The following is a 25,035-nucleotide window of genomic DNA, read 5'->3' on the forward strand; positions in this document are numbered from 1 at the left end:
GAAGGAATAATCTTTTTCTGACCAACAAGATGGCTAAATTGCTGTCAACTTGTATTCTTACACCCACTTGCACAGTATAACATAGTAACGACCTGACAGAAGAATGCCTTATTGCTGGCTGAAAGGTTATTTTGGCAAAGTGAAGAGAAAGACAGAGGGGGAGAGAGAGAGAGAGAGAGAGAGAGAGAGAGAGAGAGAGAGAGAGAGAGAGAGAGAGAGAGAGAGAGAGAGAGAGAGAGAGAGAGAGAGAGAGAGAGAGAGAGGAAAAGAGAGAAAAGGAGAGAGAGAGGGAGAGGAAGAGAGGCAGATGCAGACATGGACAGAGATAGAGATAGAAAAACAGACAAGAGAGACAGAGAGAGAGTCAGAGAGAGAAGGAGGAAGAGGAGAAGAAGGAGAAGAAAGAGAAGGAGAAGGAGGAGGAAGAAGAGAGAAATAAAGATTTTGTGGGTGTGTGTGTATGTGTGTATGTGTGTGTGTATGTGTGTGTGTGTGTGTGTAAGGCTTAGAGATACTTCGTTCATTATGTATTTGTATCATGAATGATCTCAGTCATTTAAGTATTTTGGTTCATTTATGTTTTGTACTTTGAGTTCCTTATATTGCAATGATTTCTAGAGTGTGATTAGTCTAGAACAATCTGCCTTGTAATAAAGCACTTCCTTTCTTATAAAGACTTCGCAAATCTGAGAAACCGTTCTCCTGAGGGCCGGCCCCCACCTTCCCTGTTAGACACCAGAACTGGCCACGTTTGTATTTGGGCACACTTCCCCAGTGGCCTGGCGTTTACAGCTTCACAAGGCCCTCCTTATCTTGTCTCCCTGATCATTCCCCTCCCTGATCATTCTCCTCCCCGCCACTGGCTGCAATGGCTGTCAGAGTTCTAGGCTCTTCTCTATTTCAAGGTTAGGCAGGTGTAAGATGGCTAACAAAAAAAAAAAAAAAAAAAGGGTCAATTGAACAACTCCTTTGCAAAGCCTAATTTGGAAGAACGATGGCTACATGCTTTGTTTGGATAAAGTCCTCCAGCGTATGAACAAGGCTGAATTTCAGCCGGCAGCGGCCTGTATTTCCCGTTTCCTGTGAGCCCTGGCACCTAGCACTGAGACAGTGCCACGGGCCTGTGTGTCTGGGCCCGGCCCGGCCTTGGCAGCGGGTGCCCTCTGAGTCCTCGGGACAGCACATTCCTTTCACTTGGCCAGGATACCTGCAGCGAAATGGCCCTTTCCTCCTTCCCGCGCTACTGGGGAGCCATTCCCCTCTGGTCTCGGGCTTCCCGTAAAGCCCCAGCCAGGGACAGGTTTGGATTTCCCCCTTGCCTTTGGCAGGGCCTGTTTAACGTACAGCCGAGGGCCCTTCCCTTCATCATGTCTTCTTCTGGGGCCCGTGTCTCGGGGTCCTGTATGGAGGCCAGAGCCGCCTCTGAGCCTCTCTTTGTGATGGGAAAGCTAAACAGGGAATAGCACCGAGGCATGACTGGAATGTGTTTCCATTGGAGAAGCCAGAGCGGAGAAAAAGTCTGAGCAAAGGCCGGGCAGGGAGGTGCGGGGAGCGGGCCAAGAGGAGAGCCTGACGGGCTTGGGGGGTGGCTGCCAGGCTGCCAGGCCTCCCTCACCTACTTGTTTTCTCTTATGTTCTCCCTCCCTTTCTCCTGCCCATCTCCTCCCATCTCTCTCTGTCTCTGTCTCTCTCATTCTCTCTCTTATTGTCTCTGTCTCTCTTTTTCTTTGTGTTTCTGTCTTTCTCTCTCTCTCTCTCTCTCTCTCTCTCTCTCTCTCTCTCTCTCTCTCTCTCTCTCTCTCTCTCTCTCTCTCTCTCTCTCTCTCTCTGTATATGTCTTTGTCCTATATCTGTCTCTGTCTCTCTTTCTCTCTCTGTCTTTCTCCTTATTCTCTCTTGTTTTTACTCTGTCTCTCCTGTCTCTGTCTCTCTGTTTGTCTCTCTGTCTTTCTGTGTCTGTCTCCATCTGTCTCTCTGTCTCTGTCTGTCTATCTGTCTCTCTCTCTCTTTCTCCCTCTCTCTCCCTCTCCTTCACTCTTTCCCTCCCCCCCTCCCTCCCTCCTTCCCTCCCAACTGTTTGCTCAGGTGGACAGTGACACCATTTGGAACGAGCTGCACTCGGCTGCCGCTGCACGCATGGCTGTTGGCTGTGTCATCGAGCTGGCTTCCAAAGTGGTCTCAGGAGAGCTGAAGGTGAGGTCTGGGTTACATTATGTGTGGGAAATTCAGAGGAGAAGCTGAAAGGGAGGTGTTTGGATTTGGGGCTTGTGGAGAGCCGGTGTGGTCAGAAAGGGCTCGGGGAGCCATGGCCATCGCCGGGGCCACCTCAAGAGTTCTCCTCAGCAGCCCGCTGATGGCTCTGCCCAAAGCCTGCAGCTTTTTGGGGAGAGCTGCCCCCCAAAATGTTCTTTTTTATTTTTTATTCCTTTTGAACTCAGAGATGATTAGAAAGTGATGGTCCAGGTTAAAATTACCCAGAGTGTATACATATCTGGCAGGCAATTCTGGAATTCACTTTTGAAAGCGTTTGAAAAAATATGATTATTGAGTTGTATATAGAACCGCAGAATGCCACCCAGAGAGAGCAAAGGTAACGAGCAGGCGGCTTGGCCATCCAGGGACGGGGGAGTTGTTGATGAGGAGGGTAATGGTCCAGAGGATGTTTTTCCATGAACCGACTTCAAACAGGGCCCCAGCTTTATTGTTCTTTGCTTTTATGGTCACTTCTTTTCTCCATCATCTGAAAAGAACAATGCACCAAGCCCCCACAGCTTCTCCAGTCTAAACAATTTATAAAAACGACAGACCTGACAGAGCCCGAGGTTTTATTTGGTATTTGAGCCGAGCCCTTTCAAGGTGTGCCATGTGCATGGAGGGGGAGGGCCCTGGGACCCAGATCAGTGGTGTTGTGGGTGGGGCTTTGGGGGCGCCCTGGGACATGGACTTGGAGCCAAGATGCAACAATTGATTGGATGTGGGAAGTGGGTATTTTAGGACCCACATTCACTCAACTTTTTCTTTTAATCACTGATGGAACAAAATGAAGATTCGCTCTTTTCATGCATAAATTGGTTGTGTTGTGAATGGACAGAGACCATTGGAAGGGACCAGGGTTCAAGTCTTCCTTCAGTCCCTAACTGCCTCAGTTTCCTTCCAAGTAAAATGTGGATAATAAGAGCACCTCATAGGGTTGAAAACCTAAGTTCTGTTAACCACTCGCCCACCTCAAAGTACTATGTAAACAAAAACTTCTAGTGCTAAGTGCCACTCCTCTTGTCATGAATGAGAGGCGGCTATATCCTCAGTCCCAAGGGATCATGATATCCCCCTCAGAAAATGACTTGTCTGGCCAGGTAGGAAAGCTCTGATGTGCTTTTGGTGTAGATGATGGGCCCCATTTTTCCCATGAGCCCTGAACTGCTCATCTCAAGGTACTGATGAGATCTTTAATTGGGTGATAGCCAGTTATTGTTTATCATTAAAGAGAAACAATTGGGAAAAGGGGCAAGATCACCCAATGGGAGGCAATAGGACCAGGTGCAGCATTTCCTCCTGTCTTTGTGATGAACTGGGTTTTCTTGAAAAATATTGGACAGGATCCAAATCAAATGACTCTAGATGACAATGACATCAAGGGTCTGATGGCCATCACTGCCCCATGTGGTTCCACATAGAAAATGAATGGAAGGAAAAAGGTGGCAAGCATCCACAGAATACCTAGAAATTCCCAAATGCTTCCCTGGGTATTGAAGAAACAAAGGTAGAAACAAAACAATTCTTGGCCCATGGGTGTCTTTTCTATTGAGGGAACAGTATGGACACACAAAACCAAATTTAAAATGTGGGTATACATATTTGCATATATACATATATTCACATATACAAATATATGCTATTTGTAGGCAATATATGTTATAGATATGTGTATTTGTACACACATACACACAAATAGTAACTTCATACTATTGAAGGAGTTGAAGGAGTCCCAAGCCAGATATGAGGAGGGAAAGGATGGTCCACCAGGTATGGAGAACAATCTGTTCAAAGGAGTGGAAGTGGGAGATGAAACATCACAAGCAGGGAATGGCAATTGGCCAGTTTAGATGAAGTATAGAAGAAAAAGGTGAAGTTAGTCTGGGGAGAGAAGCTTACATGTGAAACAGGAGTTTATATCTCAACCTGGAAGCAGTAGGAAGAGCCACAGAAGGTTTTTGAGCCAGAGAACTAGCGACAGATCAGTCCTAAAGTGCTCCAGTTCTGCTGCTAAAACATCCTAAAATATTTACCTCCCTCCCTACCTCCCTTCCTTCCTTCCTTCCTTCCTTCCTTCCTTCCTTCCTTCCTTCCTTACTTCTTTCCTTCCTTCCTTCTTTCCTTCCTTCCTTCCTTCCTCCCTCCAATTCCCTTCCTTCCTTTCTCCCTCCCTCCCTTCCTTCCTTCCTTCCTCCCTCCTTCAACTTCCTTCCTTCTTTCCTCCCTCCCTCCCTCCCTTCCTTCCTTCCTTCCTTCCTTCCTTCTTTCCTTCTTTCCTTCCTTCCTTTCCTCCCTCCCTTCCTCCCTCCTTTATTTCCCTTCCTTTTCTCCCTCTTCCCCTCTTCCCCTCTCCCTGTCCCTCTCCTTCTCCCTGTTCCTCCCCTTCAATCTCCCTTTCCTCTCTCTCTCCTCTCCCTCCCTCCTCTGCTCTCTCTCCTTCTCCAATTTACAGTAAAGGTTTTAACTTCACTAAAGCACAAGGACTTTCCCAGACTAGGTGTTTTATTAGTCTTGATTGAATTGAATTAACATCGTAAAAAGCTTTCCCATATGAGTGCTTCCCTCTAGATTGAGCATCCAAGGGGTGTAGAACAGACATGATCACTGCCTTCCAGGAGCAAACTACCTAGAATGGCCAGTGTCAATAAGGGCAGTCTTGGAGAGGACACACTGACAGACAGACAGCTGTGCAAACACTCACAAGTTATTTACTCTAAGCGCAGCTGGGAAGGCAAAACCACCCTCTACTACCCACACCGGAGGATCCCAACAAGGAAAGGGACATAATAGTCTATGCAGACCTTTAAAATCTAGTGTAAGGAAGAGAGTGTCTTTTTCTTTTTACAATGTTTTGAATTTCTTAGTGATTCATTACTAAATCTCTTGTTAGTGTGTGAATATTCCACAATCAAGTATGGAAGACAAGGAATGGGAATGAGAGAGGAGACAAAAGTTCACAATATTGTGTACAGTCACATGATAATAGAATTTAAAAACTAGAAGTCATTTTGTTCTGCACAGATAGACCCGAACAAGAATCCTTCTGATAAATAATTTGTAGGCAATCAACCAATCAGCATTTTTAAAAGCCTAAAGTGTTCTAGGCTCTCTGACATATGTTCAGGATGCAAAATCAAAGGAATAATTATCATAAAAATAAGAAATTGTCTTTGAAGAACTTAAAATCTATAGAGGAATACGACAAGTATGCATCATCATAAAAGAATCAAATCATAAAAATACAAGGTAATTTGAGAGAAAAAACTATTTCTCAGTTGATGGGCATTCCTTTAATTTTCAATTCTTTGCCACCACAAAGTGAGCTGCTATAAATACTTTTGTACTTATAGGTCCTTTTCTGCTTTTTGGCATGCCGACCTACTGGTAGTATTAAATTATTTTCTTTCCGTTGTTTATTTAACAAGCTTATTAAGCACTTACTGTATGATAGGTGCTTTGCTGGATTCTCAGGATAAAAATAAAAGAAAACAAACAAACAATAATAAGACAGACCCTACTTTAAGGAACTAAAATCCTACATAATGAGAATAAAAGGGAACATGGGTAAATAAGTAATAATACATATCAAGCAAATGCAAAATAATTGGAATTGAAGAACTCTACTGAAGTGAAATCTAGGTAACTTTTGTAATTCAAATGCTTAGAAAGTTATCTAATTTAAAAAAAAAATTCTATCCCACTACTTCAAGTCTAGATCGACTTCCCTGTAACTTTCTCCTTTGCTCCTACTTCAAACAAAACATAATAAGATTAGTATGTTTTTTTAACCATCATCATTAATCATCAACATCATTATTTAACTTTTTCATCACCATCATTAGTATATTCTTCATCATCCTTATCATTACCATAATCATTTTTTCATCATCATCATCGTCATCATCATCATCATCCTCATCATCATCCTAAGTTTTGCTTGTGTCTCCTTCCAGTCATAGACTATGAGCTTCATGGGGAAAATGAATGTATCTTATTTAATTTTTGTGCCATCTCCAATGCACTCATTTCATGGGATTCTGCAAATATGGTTTAAAGCAACAACAAAAATAATCCAGGCATTCCAAAAATTTGTATTGGACATTTGAGTAGTTGTATAGGAAAAGAAAGTGAAAAATTTTAAAAGTTGACTTTTTCCCTGTGAGAATTTATGAGACATGCAAATGAAATTGTTCCTAATCCTAGGCCAGTGTCCCAGAATAGCCAAATGGGAAGAGCAGCATGTATCCTCATACCATTTGACTGTGATCCTTTGGATACGATGAAGGTCTGACCATCTGCCTTAGGTTGCCCTCCCCTGGGCACTATCCTCTGATCTGCTGATGAACTCTGACCCTCCCCCCTTCCAGGTCTTGCCATGTTGATGCACTCTTCAGTCTTCTGTAGCTTTCCATCATCACTGTAGTTGAACTTTCCTATATGTATTGTCTTTGCCAATTAGAGCGTGAACTCGTTGAGATGAAAGTTTTTTTTTAATTGTATTTCCAACATGTAGCACAGTTCCTGGCACATAGTAAGCACTCAAATAATGCTTGTTGATTGACTGATAATTTGTCATGGACAAGTCACTTCACCTTAATGGATCTCAGTTTGTTTCCCAGTAAAATGATACCTTCTTATCTCATAGGATTGTTGTGAGGATTATTTGAGATCATGTGTATGAAGTGCTTTGTAAACTTCATAGCACTTTCCAAGAATCCATTCTTTTTGTTGTAGTAAGTTGCATAAAGGAAGGATAGATACCCAAAACTTGGCAAAATGCCTCAGATCTCATTATTATCAAAAAGCAGTTGACTGGGAAAGTCTCAATAATATGGACTAAGCTTATTTTACTTTGTCTATGTGTTTAATGAGAATAATCTCCCAATAAAAGCAAAGGAAAAAGAAAGGAATAATTTTACAATTGAAATTCTACTTTTGTATATTATCTAATTAAAAATTTACCAAAAACAGCATAATATTTACAAGCTCCAATTCTTCTTATTGCTTGCTGACTCCTTAAAAAATTTATTTGGTTGTAATAAAATTCTTCCTTAAAGGATCTTCTCCATTAAAGTATATCCTAATGATGTGGCCCAATCGTATAAGTTGAAGTAACAAGAAAAATGTAGCAAGAGCAATGGCTTGGTTTAATGGCATGATTATTAACATATGCTGAAGCTTAAAATGTGTCCTGTATCCTTGCTTTTAGTTGGCCACTGTCACGAAGAAGAGCTGGTATAAAAGATTAAATTATTTTTCAATAGAAAAAAATATTCCTTGGAGATGGCAAGTTTCTATCAGATGGTCTTATGTGTCTCTGACATTATGTTAATTGTATCAGCCTTTGGAGTATTAAGGAGTTTTCTAAATCAGATTCTTAATCACTCAAAAGGTTTTGGCCTAAGTATCCACATGTGCAAAAGGAGGAGGAGAAGGTCTGTTGTCCCCAAAATGTGACACATAGGTAGATTGACAGCTGAACCAGATTTCATCCATGATCAGCATGCATATCTTTGGGAGACATTAATGCCTAGAATCGATCAAGGAGAGCAGAGCTAGATTGCCATTGGGAAATTGTTCAAGTTTTTTAATGGCCATGAACTTCTTTCTGATAAAAAGGCTTAAAACATTCTTGCTGTAAGGATATATGATTCTAATTCATGGAATGCCACAGTCACTGAAGAATGAAAAGTGAGCACCATCCAAAAGGTAATCATGAAAAGGTAAGTGAATGCTCAGGGCAGATGGATGCCTTCATATTTTACTTCATAATCTTACTAATAAGGAGCTGTGTGGGAGGGCATGATCCTTTAGGATGCCATCAGAGAAAGAAAAGTGGCTGGCATCCAAACCAAGAGCCAAGGAGAGCCTCGGATCTTAGCTCACATGTTCCATTGAAATACCAACAATGGCATGAAGGGTAGCAGAGACACAAGTCACATAGGACAGACAAGACAGACAACTATGGACAAAGGGATGAACAAGGTATGGATAGAGCTACACCAAGAGAAAATGTGCTCATGTGAATGAGATAGCAGATCTCCTGACCTGTGGGAATGTTATGATGCATTTATCTTGGAAATATAAGTTCTCAAAGTATCATCTATTCTATGACATCACATTTCAGTGCTGGAGAATTATTAAGCTTAATCAGAGGGCATGATATATTTTGTTGCTCTAAATCTTTGTGGAGTATATAGAAGACAGGTGAGTACTTAGAACTAATTAGGGTTAAATGAGTAAGGTACTCTCTGAATTCTTGGATTCTTTTGGATAGTAAGGAGATAAGCTATAAATGTGGATAAATAAGATACAAAAGGAGCTCCAGTAAGTGCACTCTCCAATAAGTACATAAGATTTATGTAAAATAACTCTCTGAGGGGTAGTTATTAACTGGGAGATGATGATGAGATGATAATAAGTAGAATTCAAGTTACATTTTTAAGATTTACATTCCAAATATGAATTCATTTTATCCTCAAAGCAATACTGAAAGGTAGACGCTATTATTTTCTTATTTATTTATTTATTTGTTTGTTTGTTTGTTTATTCATGTATTTATTTATCTATTTATTTATTCATCTATTTATTTATTTATTCATTTACTTATTTACTTGTTTATCTATTTATCTATCTATCTATCTATTTATTTGCTTGTTTGTTTATTTATTGTTATTTTTTAATTTTAATAGTTTTTATTTACCAGATATATGTATGGATAACTTTAAAACATTGACAATTGCCAAACCTTTTGTTCTAATTTTTCCCCTCCTTCCCCCCACCCCAGATGGCAGGTTGACCAATACATGTTAAATATGTTAGAACATAAATTAAATACACTATATGTATACATGTCCAAACAGTTGTTTTGCTGTACAAAAAGAATCGGACTTTGAAATAGTGTACAATTGATGCTATTATTTGCTACATTTTACATATGAGGAAACTGAGGCAGAGAGAGCTTGTGACTCATCAGGATCATCAGAGGCTAGTTTTAAACAGATTTTCCTGACTCCAGTTCGTCCTTTGTGCACAGTAGTGTTGCCTCACTGCCTATCAGCTGAAGTGATGAAAGAAATCTGGTAATGGCTTAATGGATTAATAATATTAAAAATAATAAAAATAATAGCTAACATTTCTGTAGTACTTACTATGTGCCAGGAACTATGTGAAATACTTTGCAATTGTTATCTCAATAAGGAATAATGTGTGTTTTCCATTTAAATTCACTTATAAAGCCTAATTTTATTCTTTAAAAGAACATCACAATTTCTGAAAATTGCAACTCAAATTACATCACAAAATGTCTTTTGTCTACTCTGCTCTCTTAGAAAACCAACTAGCTGCCAGTGGTTTTGGAGCTTTCCAAGAAACCATCTGTCATTTTTTTTTGCTACAATGTGGCTGTTTACATCAATTATGGCTCTATGATGTCAGGGAAGGGGCTCGATGAAAATCAATGTAATGCACCCCATAATTCATAGCAACCCCAAATAAGTCCCTGAAAGTTTTTACTTATTTTCTTTTCTAGTATATTATGCTTTGGGTCTTTGGACACTTTCCTGTCAAGGTTTATCTTATGTTATTTAATCCATAATTGATATATGGAGGGGTATCACAGTTCCAGAGGCAAGGTGGACTCTGAACAAGAGCTTGCCACATAGCAGGGGACAATGGGAGAATGTGCGAAACTTGTCATCAGAAGCCCTGCTTCATTCCATCTGGATGCCACCATTTACTTCTGCCTCTATAATCTTAAGCAAGACATTCTACCATTGGAGAGGTTTCCTTACCTGCAGAATGTTGACACACCACAAAGGGGCCTCCTGGAAATTCATGATCCTCTCATCTTGTGAAAGACATCATGGTGTAGCAAGTGGAGATCAGCTCCCTAACCAGGAAGACCTAGCATTGAATCTTACAAGTCAGAAACTTTTTTTGAGACTCAGTTTCCTTATCTGCAAAAATAAGAATGAAATACCTTGATTCAGGTTGTTATGAAGTCCAAGTGAGATAATAGTGGGTCAATCTTAGAGTGCTTTAGAATGACTAATATTGTTATTATTAACAGAAGCAAATCACAATAAAAGAAGTCATATGTTTATGTAGTTATTTGAAATATACAAATCAATTTTATAGATAATCTAAAAATAAGTTCACAATAATACCATTAGGTGACTAGGTAGTGCAATAGTGTCTATAGTAGTTATGATTTCAAATCGGAGCTCTGATTCTTAATAGATTTAGAACCCAAGAAGTCATAACCTCTGTTTGCCTCAGTTTCCTCAATTATAAAGTGGAGTTAATAATAGCACTTCTCTCTCAGGATTGTTGTGAAGACCAAATAAAATAATATTTATGAGGTCATTGGCACAGTGCTTAGAGTGGTCCTCAATTTTTTTTTAAATAGGGGGCCAGTTCACTGTCCCTCAGACTGTGGGAGGGCTGGACTATAGTAAAAACAAAACTCCACTCGGTCTCCACCCCTCAGCCCATTTGCCATAACCCGGCGGGCCGCATAAATGTCCTCAGTGGCTGCATGTGGCCTGTGGGTCGTAGTTTGAGAACCCCTGAAATGATAGCTGTTGTATTTATATGCACACACCTATATACATATACATGCATATATATACAACATATACACACATTTATAAAATATATACCATATATTACATAGTTACACTTTTATGACTATATTATGCCTATGTAATATCCTATATTTACACATTTTGATCATATATATATATATATATATATATATATATATACATATATATATACGTATATATATACATATATATACGTATATATATATATATATATATACATATATATATATATATATATATATATATATATATATATATATATATATATATATATATATATATATATAATATGAATATGAAGATTGCATTTACTTCCTGAGGACCTGATAGAGACATTCAGAAAGGCCAATCAGTACCAGGTTGACCATCATACAATGACTAATTTTTTCATGTAATGAACTATCAATTACATAAAAATCAAAGAGCTCTCTGTCCTATGCACCTCATTTCTATTATTGTTTTGATGGTGGATGAGGAATGACATAAAATGTTTTTTAAATTATCCACAAGCACTGATTTAACCATTAGAACTCTAAATGAATTATTGTTGTTAACCAAACTCCTGAAGGAACACATCCGTGTTGACATTATTTCCAGAAGCCATGGATAAGGAATCTAAATGGATGTTTCAGAAGGTATTCTTGGAAATGGAAGCAAAATGGGATTCATAAAATAGGTCTCATGGTTTGCCCAAAGGCACAATGTTTCATAATGTGGGACACTTAATTATCTCAACTTCTCATACTCATTATGTGCAAACGGTTACAAAGATGAGTAGAACCGAGATATCCCCTTATCTTTGTAGTGCTGGTTCCCAGGATGTCTAGCATGTAGTAAGTTCACGTGGATCAGGGCTTCTTAATTTTGTTTTCTAATCGCAATCCCCTTTTCAACCAATATATTTTTCCATGATCCTGGGTATATACAATAGGTTATAAATCAAACATTTGCTGATAAGAAACCGTAAAGAAATTTATTTTAAAATAATTCTTTGGTATGCATATAATTTTACCATTTATTAAAGAATAAAGCAAATTTCTATCCTAGGGAGATAGATGTGATTGTTTATTTTTACATAAATAATTAAATGTTGATGGAATATTTGATACCTTTTCCTATTGGCAAATTTTTTATGACTCCCCCATATGGGGAGTTGCTGCACATATGCAACACCATATGGGATCATGACCCACCACCTTAGGGGCTTTGAACTCTAGGGCTCCAATGTGAATAGAATGCTTGGACTGGCATCAGGAAGATTCATTTTACTAGTTGTGTGACTCTGGGTAAGTCATTTAACTCAGCTTCAGTTTCCCCCTCTAAAAAATGACCTTGAGAAGTAAAATTCAAAATGCTTCTGTTTCTTTGCCAAGAAAATGCCAAATGGGGGCATGACTGAAATGACTGAACAACAACACAGAAAGCCCTTAATAAATAATTGTCAATTGACTGATTTTCTTTTTTATTCTCAACTCCTTACACAACACCCAGTATACATCAGGCATTTGATGAATATTTACCTGTCCATTTTTCTTTGACTCTCTAGACTCTAGCACAAAACCTGTTGCATAAAATTTGATTTATTGATTTATTGGTTTTGTATCTCCACCCATTATTATATTGCCTAGCAAAGACTAGGTGTTTAATAAATGCATGTTCTTTTGCATCGTTTTGAAGGCCGTGCCTGGAACGTGAATTTCATTGGAACGACCTGTAAGAGCTCAAGGTTACTTTTGGTTGATAAGAAGCCTTTGAAAGAGAATGCCCCTGGAGCATACTTCCCATCACCCCCATAAATAATATTCTAAAACTATCTGTGATGATTTTTTGCTCTTGATTGGGAATATGTCAAAGTGTTATTTCTCAGGGTTTCTCTGAATTTCCTTTTCAAAATGTCAACTGTGGCCATTCTGGACTCAGGAAGGAAAGCCCATAAGTACCATCTCCTTTTAATTTGTCAAATTTGAAATAGAAGATAGAGTTATAATCAACTGTGGGTCCTAGACAGGGCTGGTCTATCTAATCCCTATTGTCTCAAAGATTTCCTTAGGATAAGAGGCAATTGTGTCTTCAGACCTTCCCATTCAGTGACACAATGTCAGGCAGTGTGGCAGAGAAATCTCCTGTCTCTGTTGGGGTATGTAAGTGTGCAAAATCATCCTTTCAGTGAGCAGGGGGGATTTACCTGAATTCAAAGAATTTTGAAGGCTCATTCTCCCCCAGACTCCAATTGGATGCATTCCTGGGATAGTCCCTTATGCTATGTAAGCCCACATCAGAGTCCAGACAAGTTAGCTGGTTACAATCATCTCTAACTGATGCCTTTTGGGTAAGGGAAACTGTATCATCTGTCCAAAAATACTTTTCTCATTGTACTGCTTTGTCTTTGTTCAACTGTAGCCCCCTTATTCCCAACTCCTCAATTCAGTGAATTTGTTAAGAGCATTTGAAGTCAGAAGAGGGGAGTGAATTGTAGTTTGGCTATGTCCTAGGTCAGTAGGACAAATTACCGAGGAAGTTTTTAAGAGACCTGCAACTTCCTAACAATTAGAGCTGCTAATTGAACTCTCCAAGGATGTAGGGGTTTTCTCTATCACCAGTCTTTACTGTCCCAACCAGTAAGATATTTCACATTCTCTCTCCTTTGCAATTTTTTTGACTTTGTTTTATTGTTTCTTGATGTCTCATAGAGTCATTAGCTTCCACTTCCCAGACTCTTAATTTTTAAGAAATTATTTTCTTCAATGAGGTTTTGTACTTCATTTTTTTCTTTGGTCAATTATGCTTTCTGAAAAGTTCTCCTCGGTGTATTTTTGTGTCTTTTACCATTTGACAGATTCTTTCTTTTTAAGTTTTTTTTTCTTCAGTATTTTTATGTCTCTTTTATAAGGTGTTAACTTTTTTCTGGAATATTTTATATTTTATTTCTTTATTCACTCATTTTCTAGAATCACTCTCATTTCTTTATTCTCTCCACATCTCTTACTTGATTTTGAAAAGCCTTTTTGAGCTTTTCCAGGAATTATTGTTCAGCTTGTGTCCAAAGCACATTTTTGAGGCATTCTTGTAGCTTTTTTGACCTTGTGTTCTTTTGAGTTTTGATCTTTCTTGTCGTTTCCCTGATAACTTTTAGGTCAGATTTTTTTTATCATTTTCTCAGCCTATTTCTTGACTTTTAACTTTATGTTAAAGTTGGACTCTGCTCTCAGATGAAGGGGGTGTTATCTCATACTTCAAGTTTTTCTACTTCTATTTTGAAAAATGGTTCTGAGGTCTGTAAGTTTTTGAAGTTTCCATGATAGAATGAGGTGAATAGAAGTATACTGTGATCTTATCTAGGATTGGATCTTGTTCTCCTCTGCATGCAAGTGTTTATACTCCTCTTGGCCCTGAAGTTCCTCCCTCCCTCCCTCCCTCCCTCTCTCTCTCTCTCTCTCTCTCTCTCTCTCTCTCTCTCTCTCTCTCTCTCTCTCTCTCTCTCTCTCTCTCTCTCTCTCTCTCTCTCTTTTTTTTCTCTCTCTCTTCTCCTTGCTAGAGTGCATTCTAGCACAGTACTTCACATTTAGTAGCATTTAATATCATGTATATTTAACCTGCTATTCATCCTAGAATACTAAAAATGAGGTGGTGCTGATTATACTACAGTGCCTATCTTCTTTACTCATGGCTGAGGTGTCTTTTATTGTCTTGGAATAGTTTGAATTATGTGTGTGTGTGTGTGTGTGTGTATGTGTGTGTGTGTGTGTGTGTGTAATTACAGTCATCTGCTTTTGTAAATACATCCATAGTAAAATGATACCTCAAAACAATATTTCATCTTTTTTGCCTCTCTGTTGTTCTTATACTGATTATACTCAGTCTGAGTTCAGGATATAGTCTTATGTTTCCCCACCAATTTGAGATGTTCATTCTTTAAAAAATGAAATGCCACAATCAAGTTAGCCAAGAAGCCTTCACACACATTATTGGGCATGGTGGAACTTCAAACAAACGGTTACTAAACCAAACTTTTGGCTTCCTAACAGGGTACCGTCATGTCAAATAGAAGTAGATATTTGTTAATTCCTCCCCATCCCAACACACACACACACACACACACACACACACACACACACACACACACACACTTGTGATTCACTCAAAGCTGAATCATTGTTATTGTCTTTATGCTGCGGCTCAGAATGAATTATATGTAATAGAAGGAGCCCTCAATCCCTTCTTTTCTTCCCACTCTAGGCTTGATTTTCACAAATATGGTTCCCTGCAGCCAGAGCCAGGTTCGGCATATGACTAAAGCCATCCTGGACCTCAAATGCCAAATTTTCTAAGATCTATTTTCCAAAGCTGTCATCAGGCTCCTTCTGTTCAGCCTCTGTTGGGCAATGAGCTGGCAGCCATGCATTGACTTTGTGGTCCATTCAGCCTTGAGTGCAGAATCCCTCTTATTTTCCTTGTTCCCATAGACTTCCTTAGTGAGGCAAAATGACATTACTAAATGTCCTATATTGCTTTCTTGGTGTATCTCTGGACCTTTCTCAACCTCCTGGCTTTTGTGAAAGAAGCAAGCTTGCTTTTTGAAGCTCTCTTTCCTTCCTCTGCCACAGATGAACAGTCTTAGGATCATCATCTTTAAGATTATCTCTGAACGTGAGACACTCACTGAGGCTGAAGTCAGCTGATGTCATGACAGATACCAATGTGTTACAAAAACATCCTCAGCAAATGGGAATTAAGGGGAGAGAACAAGGTTGCCTTTTTATTTAATCATTTAGAAGTTAACATTAACAAGACTGCATTGGCACTGGTGACTAGTTCAATCATAAATCACAAAATTATATTAGGTATCTTACAGTCACCTAAATCAGCACCCTGGTGATGGGTGCTTACATCATAGCTGAATATATTGTAGCTGAAATGACTCAGATGAAAGAAGAAGGAAGGGAGGGAGAGAGAGTGAGGGGGGGGGAGACAGAGAGAAAGAAAGAAATAGAGGAAAGAGGAAGTATCAACTCATTTAATACAATTCTATGACATAGGTGCTATTATTAGGGAGATTTTACAATTGAGGAAATTGAGATCTGCAGTGCCTTAGAGATTTGTCCCGCATCACACTGTTAGTCAGTGCCCGAGTGCATTTGAACTCACCTTCCAGACTCCAGTGCCTTAGCCACCACCTGGCCAACTCTCTCCAATATCATGGAGCCAAAGCCAGAAAGCATCTTAGAAGCCATCTAGTCCCTTATTCTGCAGATGGCAGAACTGAGATTGACCCAAGTAGGGGAAATAACTTACTTAAATTTGCATGGGTAGTAAGAGTTAAAGGTGGATTAGTGGGAGATCTCATTGCTCCCTGAGGCTAGGGATGTGCCACCCAGAATGTGTCTTTTTCATTTGAAATCTGCTGTTTTGAAGCAAGTGGTTTCTTTCTGCCATGACACTTTTGCTTCTTAAATAAACAAAATATTTTTACATCACTTTGATTCCCGCCCTTTTCACTTTTTGTTGTTCCTGCAGCATATTCATGATTGACTTCATGAAAGTACACCTCTTCAGCTCTATATTCCTTGAAGGTATAATTCAGACTTTTGTTATTATTTATTTTGGTTGTTGTCATCGAATCCTTTCAGTTATGTCTAACTCTCCATGATTCTATTTGGGATTTTCTTGGCAAAGATATTGGAGTGGTTTGCATTTAATTCTGTAGCTGATTAGATACATGAGGAAACTGAGGTAAACAGGATTAAGTGACTTGCCAATGTCATATAGCTGGTAAGTGTCTAAGGACAGATTTTAACTCAGGAAAAAGAGTTTCCTGATTCCAGAACCACTGTACTATCGAGCTGCCCCCTCAACATTTTAATTTCTTCATAGCAATATTAATATCAGGATTAATAGCTCACTTTCCTAGAAGATTTTAAAGTTTCCAAAGGGCTTTTCTTTAATTATATCATTGATTCTCAAAATAAGCTTGTGAGCTACATTTGATAGATAAGAAAATGGAGGCTGGGTAGGAGTGCAGATTATAAAGATAATGAGTGTGAAGGAAAGAGTTGAATTTATGTTTTCCAATCTCCGAATCCAACACCCCATTCACTGCAAGAGAAATTTCTTTTCCAAGTACAATTGCTTTGTATGTGTGTACATCATCTCCCTATCCTTCCTTCTTAATACACACACACACACACACACACACACACACACACACACACACACACACACACAGTGAGATGGAAGCCATTTGATGGCAGGGACTATTGTGCTTGGTTTTCAGTATCTCCCCATCTCTTAACAGAATACATGGCATATAGTAGGCACTTAATATATGCTTATTGCATTAACTTGAATTGAATTTTTAGGACTTACTGCAACAGAAATTGTATTCAATTTATTAAAGTTTAGCATTGAGGTGACATGTAGGAGGGGACATTAAAAAAAAATCCTATATACCTCCAGATTTTCTGCTTTCATAAAAGACACACTCAGAGAGAAATGAACCTCCCAGTGTTGATTGGTTCAGAAAAAAATCTGCATTAAAAGCCAGTATCTGCCATTTCTTATCTATATGATCCTGAGTCAGCCCCTCAAGTTTTCAGCTCTGTTTCCTCCCTGTAAAACGAGCAGATTATACAGATACTTTCAAAGGTTGCTTTCCTCCTGAAGTCCATGAGCCTATAATCAGGAACTTGATCATTTTTTTTTCCTTTTAAGAATGAAAAAGCAGGCAAGTTGGAGCTATTCTGACCATCTTTAAACTTAAGAAGTGATTGCATTGTCTCTTAAGCCTCTGAAAGAACATCCAGGCTGCCCATTTATTTCTCACATCCCTTTCCAGTTATACGTGCTCTGGATGTTTCTTTTACCACTTCTGGTACATGAATCACCACCAGTGAAATATTGCTGTAAAAACTGCACTTTAATTACTCTTCTATCCCTGAGGGTTCCTAATCTTTAACTCTTCTGAAATTCTGGAGTTCTGCAGAGTTTTACTTGGAATATTGGTGTTAAAAGAAACAAAAAACTAGCATTAAAGGTAAGGCAAAAATGGTGAAGAAGAAGGAAGAAATACAAGAGCCACCCTCTGTTACAAGTCATCTAAACAGATCTATAAAATATACTGATAAATCCTAATCAATAGATCTAAGAAAGAAATTAAATCATAGTTAAGATAAATTCCTAATATGGCAGACGGTGTCTGCACACTATAAACAGGATCTAACCAGATCTGTATTCTAAGAAGCATTCCTGCACAGGAAGAGGTTGTATGGATACCAAGTTAAAAAAGGGTTCCAGACCCAGCAGAGAGAAAGCTGACCTTTTAAAAGGTTTGGAAACAGATCATATGTGACAGATTTGCTGATTATTATTAGGTTTGGGGTGATCGATCTGGAGTGTATCATGAAGGAAAGCTGTATATAAGGGTGAGGACAGGTCACAATCTAGACTATATAATGAATAAGAAGCATGTTCAGAAATGATCAACCTGTATGGCTTAAACCCAAGGAGTATAACTGGGTCTCAGGTACAGATTCAACCCCAAACCAAATCCAATTCAAACCAAATGTAGCAGCATAATCAGGGAAGGCATCTCAGGCTAAAGGGAAGTTAGCTATTGACAGTGTCCAATTCCAGAAAGCAGCTGAATGAAAATTCAAATAAGACAAGCCCACAAACTGCTCAGACCCAAACTCAAATCAGGAGCTTTATAGAGCTCAGAGAGAGGTGAAATTATCAGAATTTAAGAGACCTGAAAGCTTGTAGCTCCCCAAACAGAGGCATCCTTGAGATCCTGAAAAAACTTTAAAAAAAAACACACTTAATAGTACACAAAAACAGCAGTAGGATATGATTGAACATTCAGGAGTACATAGAGCCTCTCTCTAAATATAAAATATCCATGTAAAATCTGGAAGTAGTCTGCAAAGATAAGTAAGCAAAAAAGAATCTCATCATAAAGGGCCATTATAATAATATGAATATATTCTCAACACAAACTCAAAAGAAAATTATTCCAACATATTTCTAAACAATGACTCAAAAAATTCATGGATTTGGCAAAGAATCAATTGGATAAATTAAATGTTAAAAAAAAAACAATTAAAAGGTTTTCCTCAATTAAGAAAGAGAAAACAGAGAAAGAACAAGAAAGGTCATTAACAGCCTGAGAGAAGGGGTACAAAAGCACACCAAGGGACAAACTCCCCGAAGATTAAATTGGATCAAAAAGAAGGTAATTACTTTAAAAGTCAAGAAAAATAGTGAAAAGAAGGGAAAAAATGGGAAAATAGAAGAAAATGTTAGATATCTCAATAACAAGAAAACAACTTAAAACTGAACTAGAAAATTGTTTGAGGGGAGAATCTTTGGACTACCTGAAAATTATAACCTAAGAAAGAGCCTAGACTTTGCATTTCAAGAAATTAAAAAAACAACTTGCCAGATCCTTTGAAAACAAAGGACAAAATAGAAATGGGAAGAATATATTGAAAAATTTACGAAAGAAATCCTAAAAATGAAAACTCCAAGGAACATAATAGACAAAATCCAGAGCTTTCAGATAAAAGAAAATACAAGCACTCAGAAAAAAGAACTGAAATATCATCAGGATTATAAACAATTTAGTAGCCACACATAGATAGCTTGGAATATGGTCTTCCAGAAGGCAAAGGATATGACCTTAAAACCAAGAATAATTTTCCCAGGAAAAAAAATAGTAAAATTAAACAGAAGGAAAAACAAAAATCTTTAATGCAATAGTGGATTTCCAAAAATGCTTAAGGAAAAGAGCAAAACTATTTAGAAACTTTGAAGCCCAAACACAGGAACATGAGAGATAATTAAAAAAAAAAAAAAAAAGAAAAAGAAAAGAAAAAAAAAAGAAACTAAGCATGAATAACTAAGGGACTAAACAAGGATCATTTTATATTCACATTTAGGGAATGAGATGCAGCCCTTCTACTTCCCCTCATAGAGAAAGTATAATTAAATAAAAGGCCTTGGTGTGGTTCTATTATGGATTCATGATCATAAAAAAGAAATTTTACTGGATGACAAAAAATGGGGAGATTAGGGAACATTGTCTCACTTATTAGCAGGGAGCAAGTAGAAACATATGAAAACAAAGAAGAAATGATTAGGGTAGCAGGAAACACTTGAACTTCACTCTTATCTGAATTGTCAAAGAAGATAAGAATATACTCCCAATACATACATATACAATTAGATACAGAAACAGTTCACTAAAAGGAAATCAGGAGGGAAAGAGGAAAAGGAAAAAAAGGAAAACAAGAACATTATCAAAATAAGAAAATTATTTAATTTTGTTATAAATTGTGTAAAATCACTTTTATTAATTTTATATTATATTTATTATTTTTAACTTACATATTAATAATTATAATATCTTATTTGCTGGTTGCATAGAATTAGAAATTGAGGGCATGATCATCCTTTAAGGAATGGCTGGCAAATATGTGGATGTAGTGAAATACTATTATGTAGTAATATGTTTCAAAGACACTTAGGAAGACTCACATGGACTGATGCAGAGAGAGGTGAGCAGAACCAGAAGAATAATCCATACACTGACAGTAATATTTTGTAGACATACAATTCTGAAAGACTTGGGAATTATGAGTAAATTTCATAGGACTCATGATAAAACATGGTACTCCTCTTGACATAAAGTGTGAAGGATTCAGTGTGTAAAATTTGACATCTTTTTCTGGATATGGTCAATATGAATATTAGTTTTCAATATAGAAAATGATACTTGAATAGAGTTCTAAAAGAAAGTGAGCCCTTCTGGGGGAAGCTAAGTGACATAATGAATAGAAGTCCAGAATTAGAATCAGGGACACTTTTTAGGGGTTCAAATCTAACTTCAATAGATAATAATTACCATTTTCTACATGAAGTCATTACTGATATGGGGGTCAATCAATTAGCCAGCTAATAGGCGTTTAGTGGAAATAGAAAAGTACTCTATTATCTTTACCAAAAAATAAAAAATAAAATGGTATTCTATGGTCCACAGGGTCACAGTCAGACATGACTACGTTACTAAACAACAACAACAATACCAATAAAAAAGATTTACCACATGCCAACCACTGTGCTGAGCTCTTGGGAATAAAAAGAAAGGCAAACATATTCTCCTGCTTCCACCATCAAGAAGTACATATTTTAATGAGCGATTTAATGCACACACACACACAATGTATACAGATGTCCACACAAATATGTGTATTAATATATTCAAGCACTTGAACTTGCATTGTTGATATAGATGCAAATATATGCATATGTGATATTTATTCACACATATGCACACACATACACATAAATGAAGGTAAGCTTTTCATCATTTGTGTGATATTCTCTGCAGCAATATTTGTGATTACTTAATTGTGATTATGATATTCCATAAGAGATCTTAAGTACCCAGAGCTTTGCAAAAAAAAAAAAAAAAAAAAAAAGATTTTGTTACTCTTGGTCCCCACCTCGCATGCTAATTGTAAAATACAACACTTTTCTTGTCTCTTTAATAATCCGGGCTATTTCACAGCCTTGGAGTGTTAGCGTACTAGAGAATTTGATAGTGACCCATTCTCATCCACTTTCCGAATGTCTTCCGACTGAACAGATAACTGCTAATTTCAACCTAAGAAGTCACTTTTAAAAAGATTTTGGTAGTCGATTCTAGGTCAGCTATATGGTATCCTCCATTCATCTTCAGAGGCAGCTGTCACATCCATAGCCAGAAATGATAGGACAGGAAGGAAATGGCTTTTCCATCATTTTCTTTTGGCTTCTAAATGAGGGGTCATTGAAGATCTAAGATTGGGTCACCGAGGTCTAAGATAGATAGTCTGACTTGGAAATGTCACTCTCTCCTCATTTGTCACTGCCAATTCATGCACTGAGTTTAGACTTAGAATCATCTGTGTTGTTACTTAACTCCTCTTCGGGCTTAAAAAAAAAATGCAACTAAATAAATGAAATTCGCACATTATTAAGTACCTGCCATGTAGCCTGGTGCAGTCCAGGAAGCATGATGAAAGGAAAAATGCACTGGGTTTTTGCATCAGAGGACATGGTTTTAAATTCAGATTCTGATCTTTGCAAGTAATAGAGGCAGCTGTTGACACAGCAGATAGAGTACTGAGTCGAGAATCATTCTGGCACTCAGACCCTCATTAACTGTATGTCCCAGAGCAAGTCATTTAACCTGTTTGCTTCAGTTTTCTCATCTGCAAAGTGGAGATAATAACACGTACCTCCTAGGGTTTTTATAAGAATCATATGAAATAAAAATTTTAAAGCCCTTAGCATAAAGGATATAGTGGGTACTATAAAATATTATAACATATATTATAATATTAAAATAATAATTATTATATTAAAATATTATTGTAACTTATGCATATTAATAACTTGTGATCTTTGGCAAATCACTTTATTTTTCTGACCCTTCATTTCTTGAGCTACAAAATAAGGCAATTTTACATGGTGATTTGCAAGGTCCCTTTGAGTTTTCTTTGATCCGATGTGTGATGCTCTTGGATGGGCATTAATGAAAAAATATTGAAATTCAAGTGTTATTTCTCAAAGTCTACATTCTGTTTTGGGGTTAGACCATGTATCATGAAAAATATGTGGTGTTTCTTTGGGAAATTCCCTTAACCAGTGAAAAGAACAACTCATCTAGGACTTAGTAGATATGTTATCATGTGTCATCTGAGTCACATATAAGTTAAGCAATTTGTTCTTGGTGTATGTTATGTTCCCCTCTGCCCCTATTTCTCTGGGCTTGTTCTCTCATCTAATCTGCAGTTAGATTAGTTACACTAGTAGGTTGGTTCCTTAGAGATGTAGTTGCTTCACCATTTTTTAAAAATTCTAGGAATTGGGGTAATGGATAAGGAAGTTACTTTCCTACAACATTCCATTAACAAATAAGTTTATTCAATTTACTCGTAGAAAAGCATAATGGTTATACATCATTTCTCTCTCCTTCAATAAACACATTAAAATATAAAAACCACCTGAAAAGTTCTTTCCCACTAATGCACATAGTGTCAATGTGAAGTATTGAGCACAAACTTTAAGTATTATGGTTGTGAGTCAGATGGGTAAACAATACAGGTGATCTGGGGAATTACCTCCTCTACAAATGTGGACTTTGATGTCCTTTGTCAGGGACTGTCCTCACAAACCTGATTGATTGACATAGTGTCTGATAAAGAAACTGAGATGTGATGTTTGGTGTCTTGATTTCATAATTCTCCCAAGGTGATTCCCCCCTCATCTTCAGCTTAATCTTTTGTTCCTACCTTGCAACTGCGATTTCACTTTGGAAATTGTACCACCAGATATTATACTTGTGAGGAGTTTGGTCACTTGCCCTATATTCTCTGGGACTAGAAGTTCTTCCCACTTTCACTTTATAAATTTTCTTCTGAAATGTGTAATCAAATGAACACAGTTATTGCCTCTGGAAAGGACATGCCCATCTCTGTTACTTCCTATACCATGATTTCCACCTCTCTCTCTCTCTCTCTCTCTCTCTCTCTCTCTCTCTCTCTCTCTCTCTCTCTCTCTCTCTCTGTCTCTGTCTCTCTGTCTCTCTTTATCTCATCTGTTTATCCATCATCTGTTGCCCTTCCGTGCATCCATTCGTCTGTCTATACATCCACCATCAACTCATTTATCTATCATCTCCCTTATTGAAATATAACATTCTTGACGTCAAGTACTATCTCATGAATTTGAATAATAATAAATGCATTTTATTTATTCATTTACATAGATTGTAAGTAATATTGATGAAATTCTAATACAGGGCTTTTGATTTCAGGTGAATATTTTGGTTTCAGATATGCTGAATTTGAAATGGAAAATGAATACACAAGTGGATATTTACAATATTCACCTGAAAGTGAGAGAGAAACATAAGGGAGGGCTGGAGATAAACTCTTACCAATACATTTTAGAGACCCTCACCAGAATTCCTCCACTGTGGTTTCATTGTGTTATGGAGATGGTAGTAGGCTGTCAGTGTTTCTTAGCATTGGCAGGTAATACAGAGTTGAAAAGACTTCACATTGATCCTTACTAACAAACTATGGTTTCTTGTTTGAGGCATCTTCACCAATAAACTTCCTACTAGCTGATAATTCTTGCCTATCAATATGAACCTCATTCCTCCTTTTGCCTATGTCAGCAACTCAGAGATGGATATAGAAAAGAGCATAAATCAAGAAAACACTCTGAAGATAATCGCAACATAGACACTGAATTTTGTATTGCAAAGGTGTAGAGGAAGAAGAACTTTATGAAAAACACAGCAAGCCCCTTTCAATTAAATCAGCATATGATTCATTCATTAACTACAAAGGTGTGATAATGAGAATAATGAAAAATATAAAGGAAAATATAACTGCAAAAATAAGGAGAAGGCTGATGTTTGCAAATTTGATGCTTCGATATCAGAAAATCATCTGCCTTCAGCTTTGGAAATGATATTAATTATGAAGCATTCTCATCTGCTTTGTTACTATATCTTAGGACCTTGAACCTTTTCCATGTGACTTCCAGATAAAGCTTTCCATATGTGTTGTCTCCATTATTAGGTGGAGAGCTCCTTGAGAATAGGGGTTTAACTATTCTATTTGTATCTCCAGTGCTTTGCTCACAGTATGCACTTAATAGATGCTTCATTCATTCATTTGTATTTCCATATCATAAGTAATATAAAAACCAGAACCAAAGGGTACAGGGTATGACTTCCATCAACTAACATAATGAAAAAGAGATTGATTTTATCTTAACTAATAGGAAATGAACAAATAGCAATGAAAGTGTCATGTTGGAATCTATTATCTCTCTATAATCAGATCATTGACTTATTAGAGTCAAGATGAAAAAAATAAATTAGGTAAAAGTATAAAAACAAAAGACCAGAAGATCTAAACTGCTTGAGCTATCAGATATCTTCTTCCTTTATCTTTCTGGTCAGTGGAAAGACAGTGAATATATATTTAATCTAAATTTCAAACATCAGGCAATTTTTAAAACATAAGGAATATAGAGGACCATAAACATCATGTCAGTCCCTGATATACAGTGTAATAAAATAGACATGTCAAGAGAGTAAATAAATTGACGACTAAAG

The 25,035-nt window shown here is 37.4% G+C and overlaps 1 protein-coding gene across 1 annotated transcript in view; it reads left to right on the plus strand.

The window, feature by feature from the left end:
• Positions 1–25,035, plus strand: part of HDAC9 (histone deacetylase 9) — a 697,702-nt gene that overhangs the window by 479,626 nt on the left and 193,041 nt on the right. The window contains 1 exon segment of the mRNA XM_074268892.1: positions 2,086–2,193. Within this exon segment, the coding sequence (XP_074124993.1) occupies positions 2,086–2,193 (108 nt within the window).

This window comes from Sminthopsis crassicaudata, chromosome 5 (genome assembly GCF_048593235.1).
Source record: "Sminthopsis crassicaudata isolate SCR6 chromosome 5, ASM4859323v1, whole genome shotgun sequence".
In the NCBI taxonomy this organism is placed as follows: Eukaryota; Metazoa; Chordata; class Mammalia; order Dasyuromorphia; family Dasyuridae; genus Sminthopsis; species Sminthopsis crassicaudata.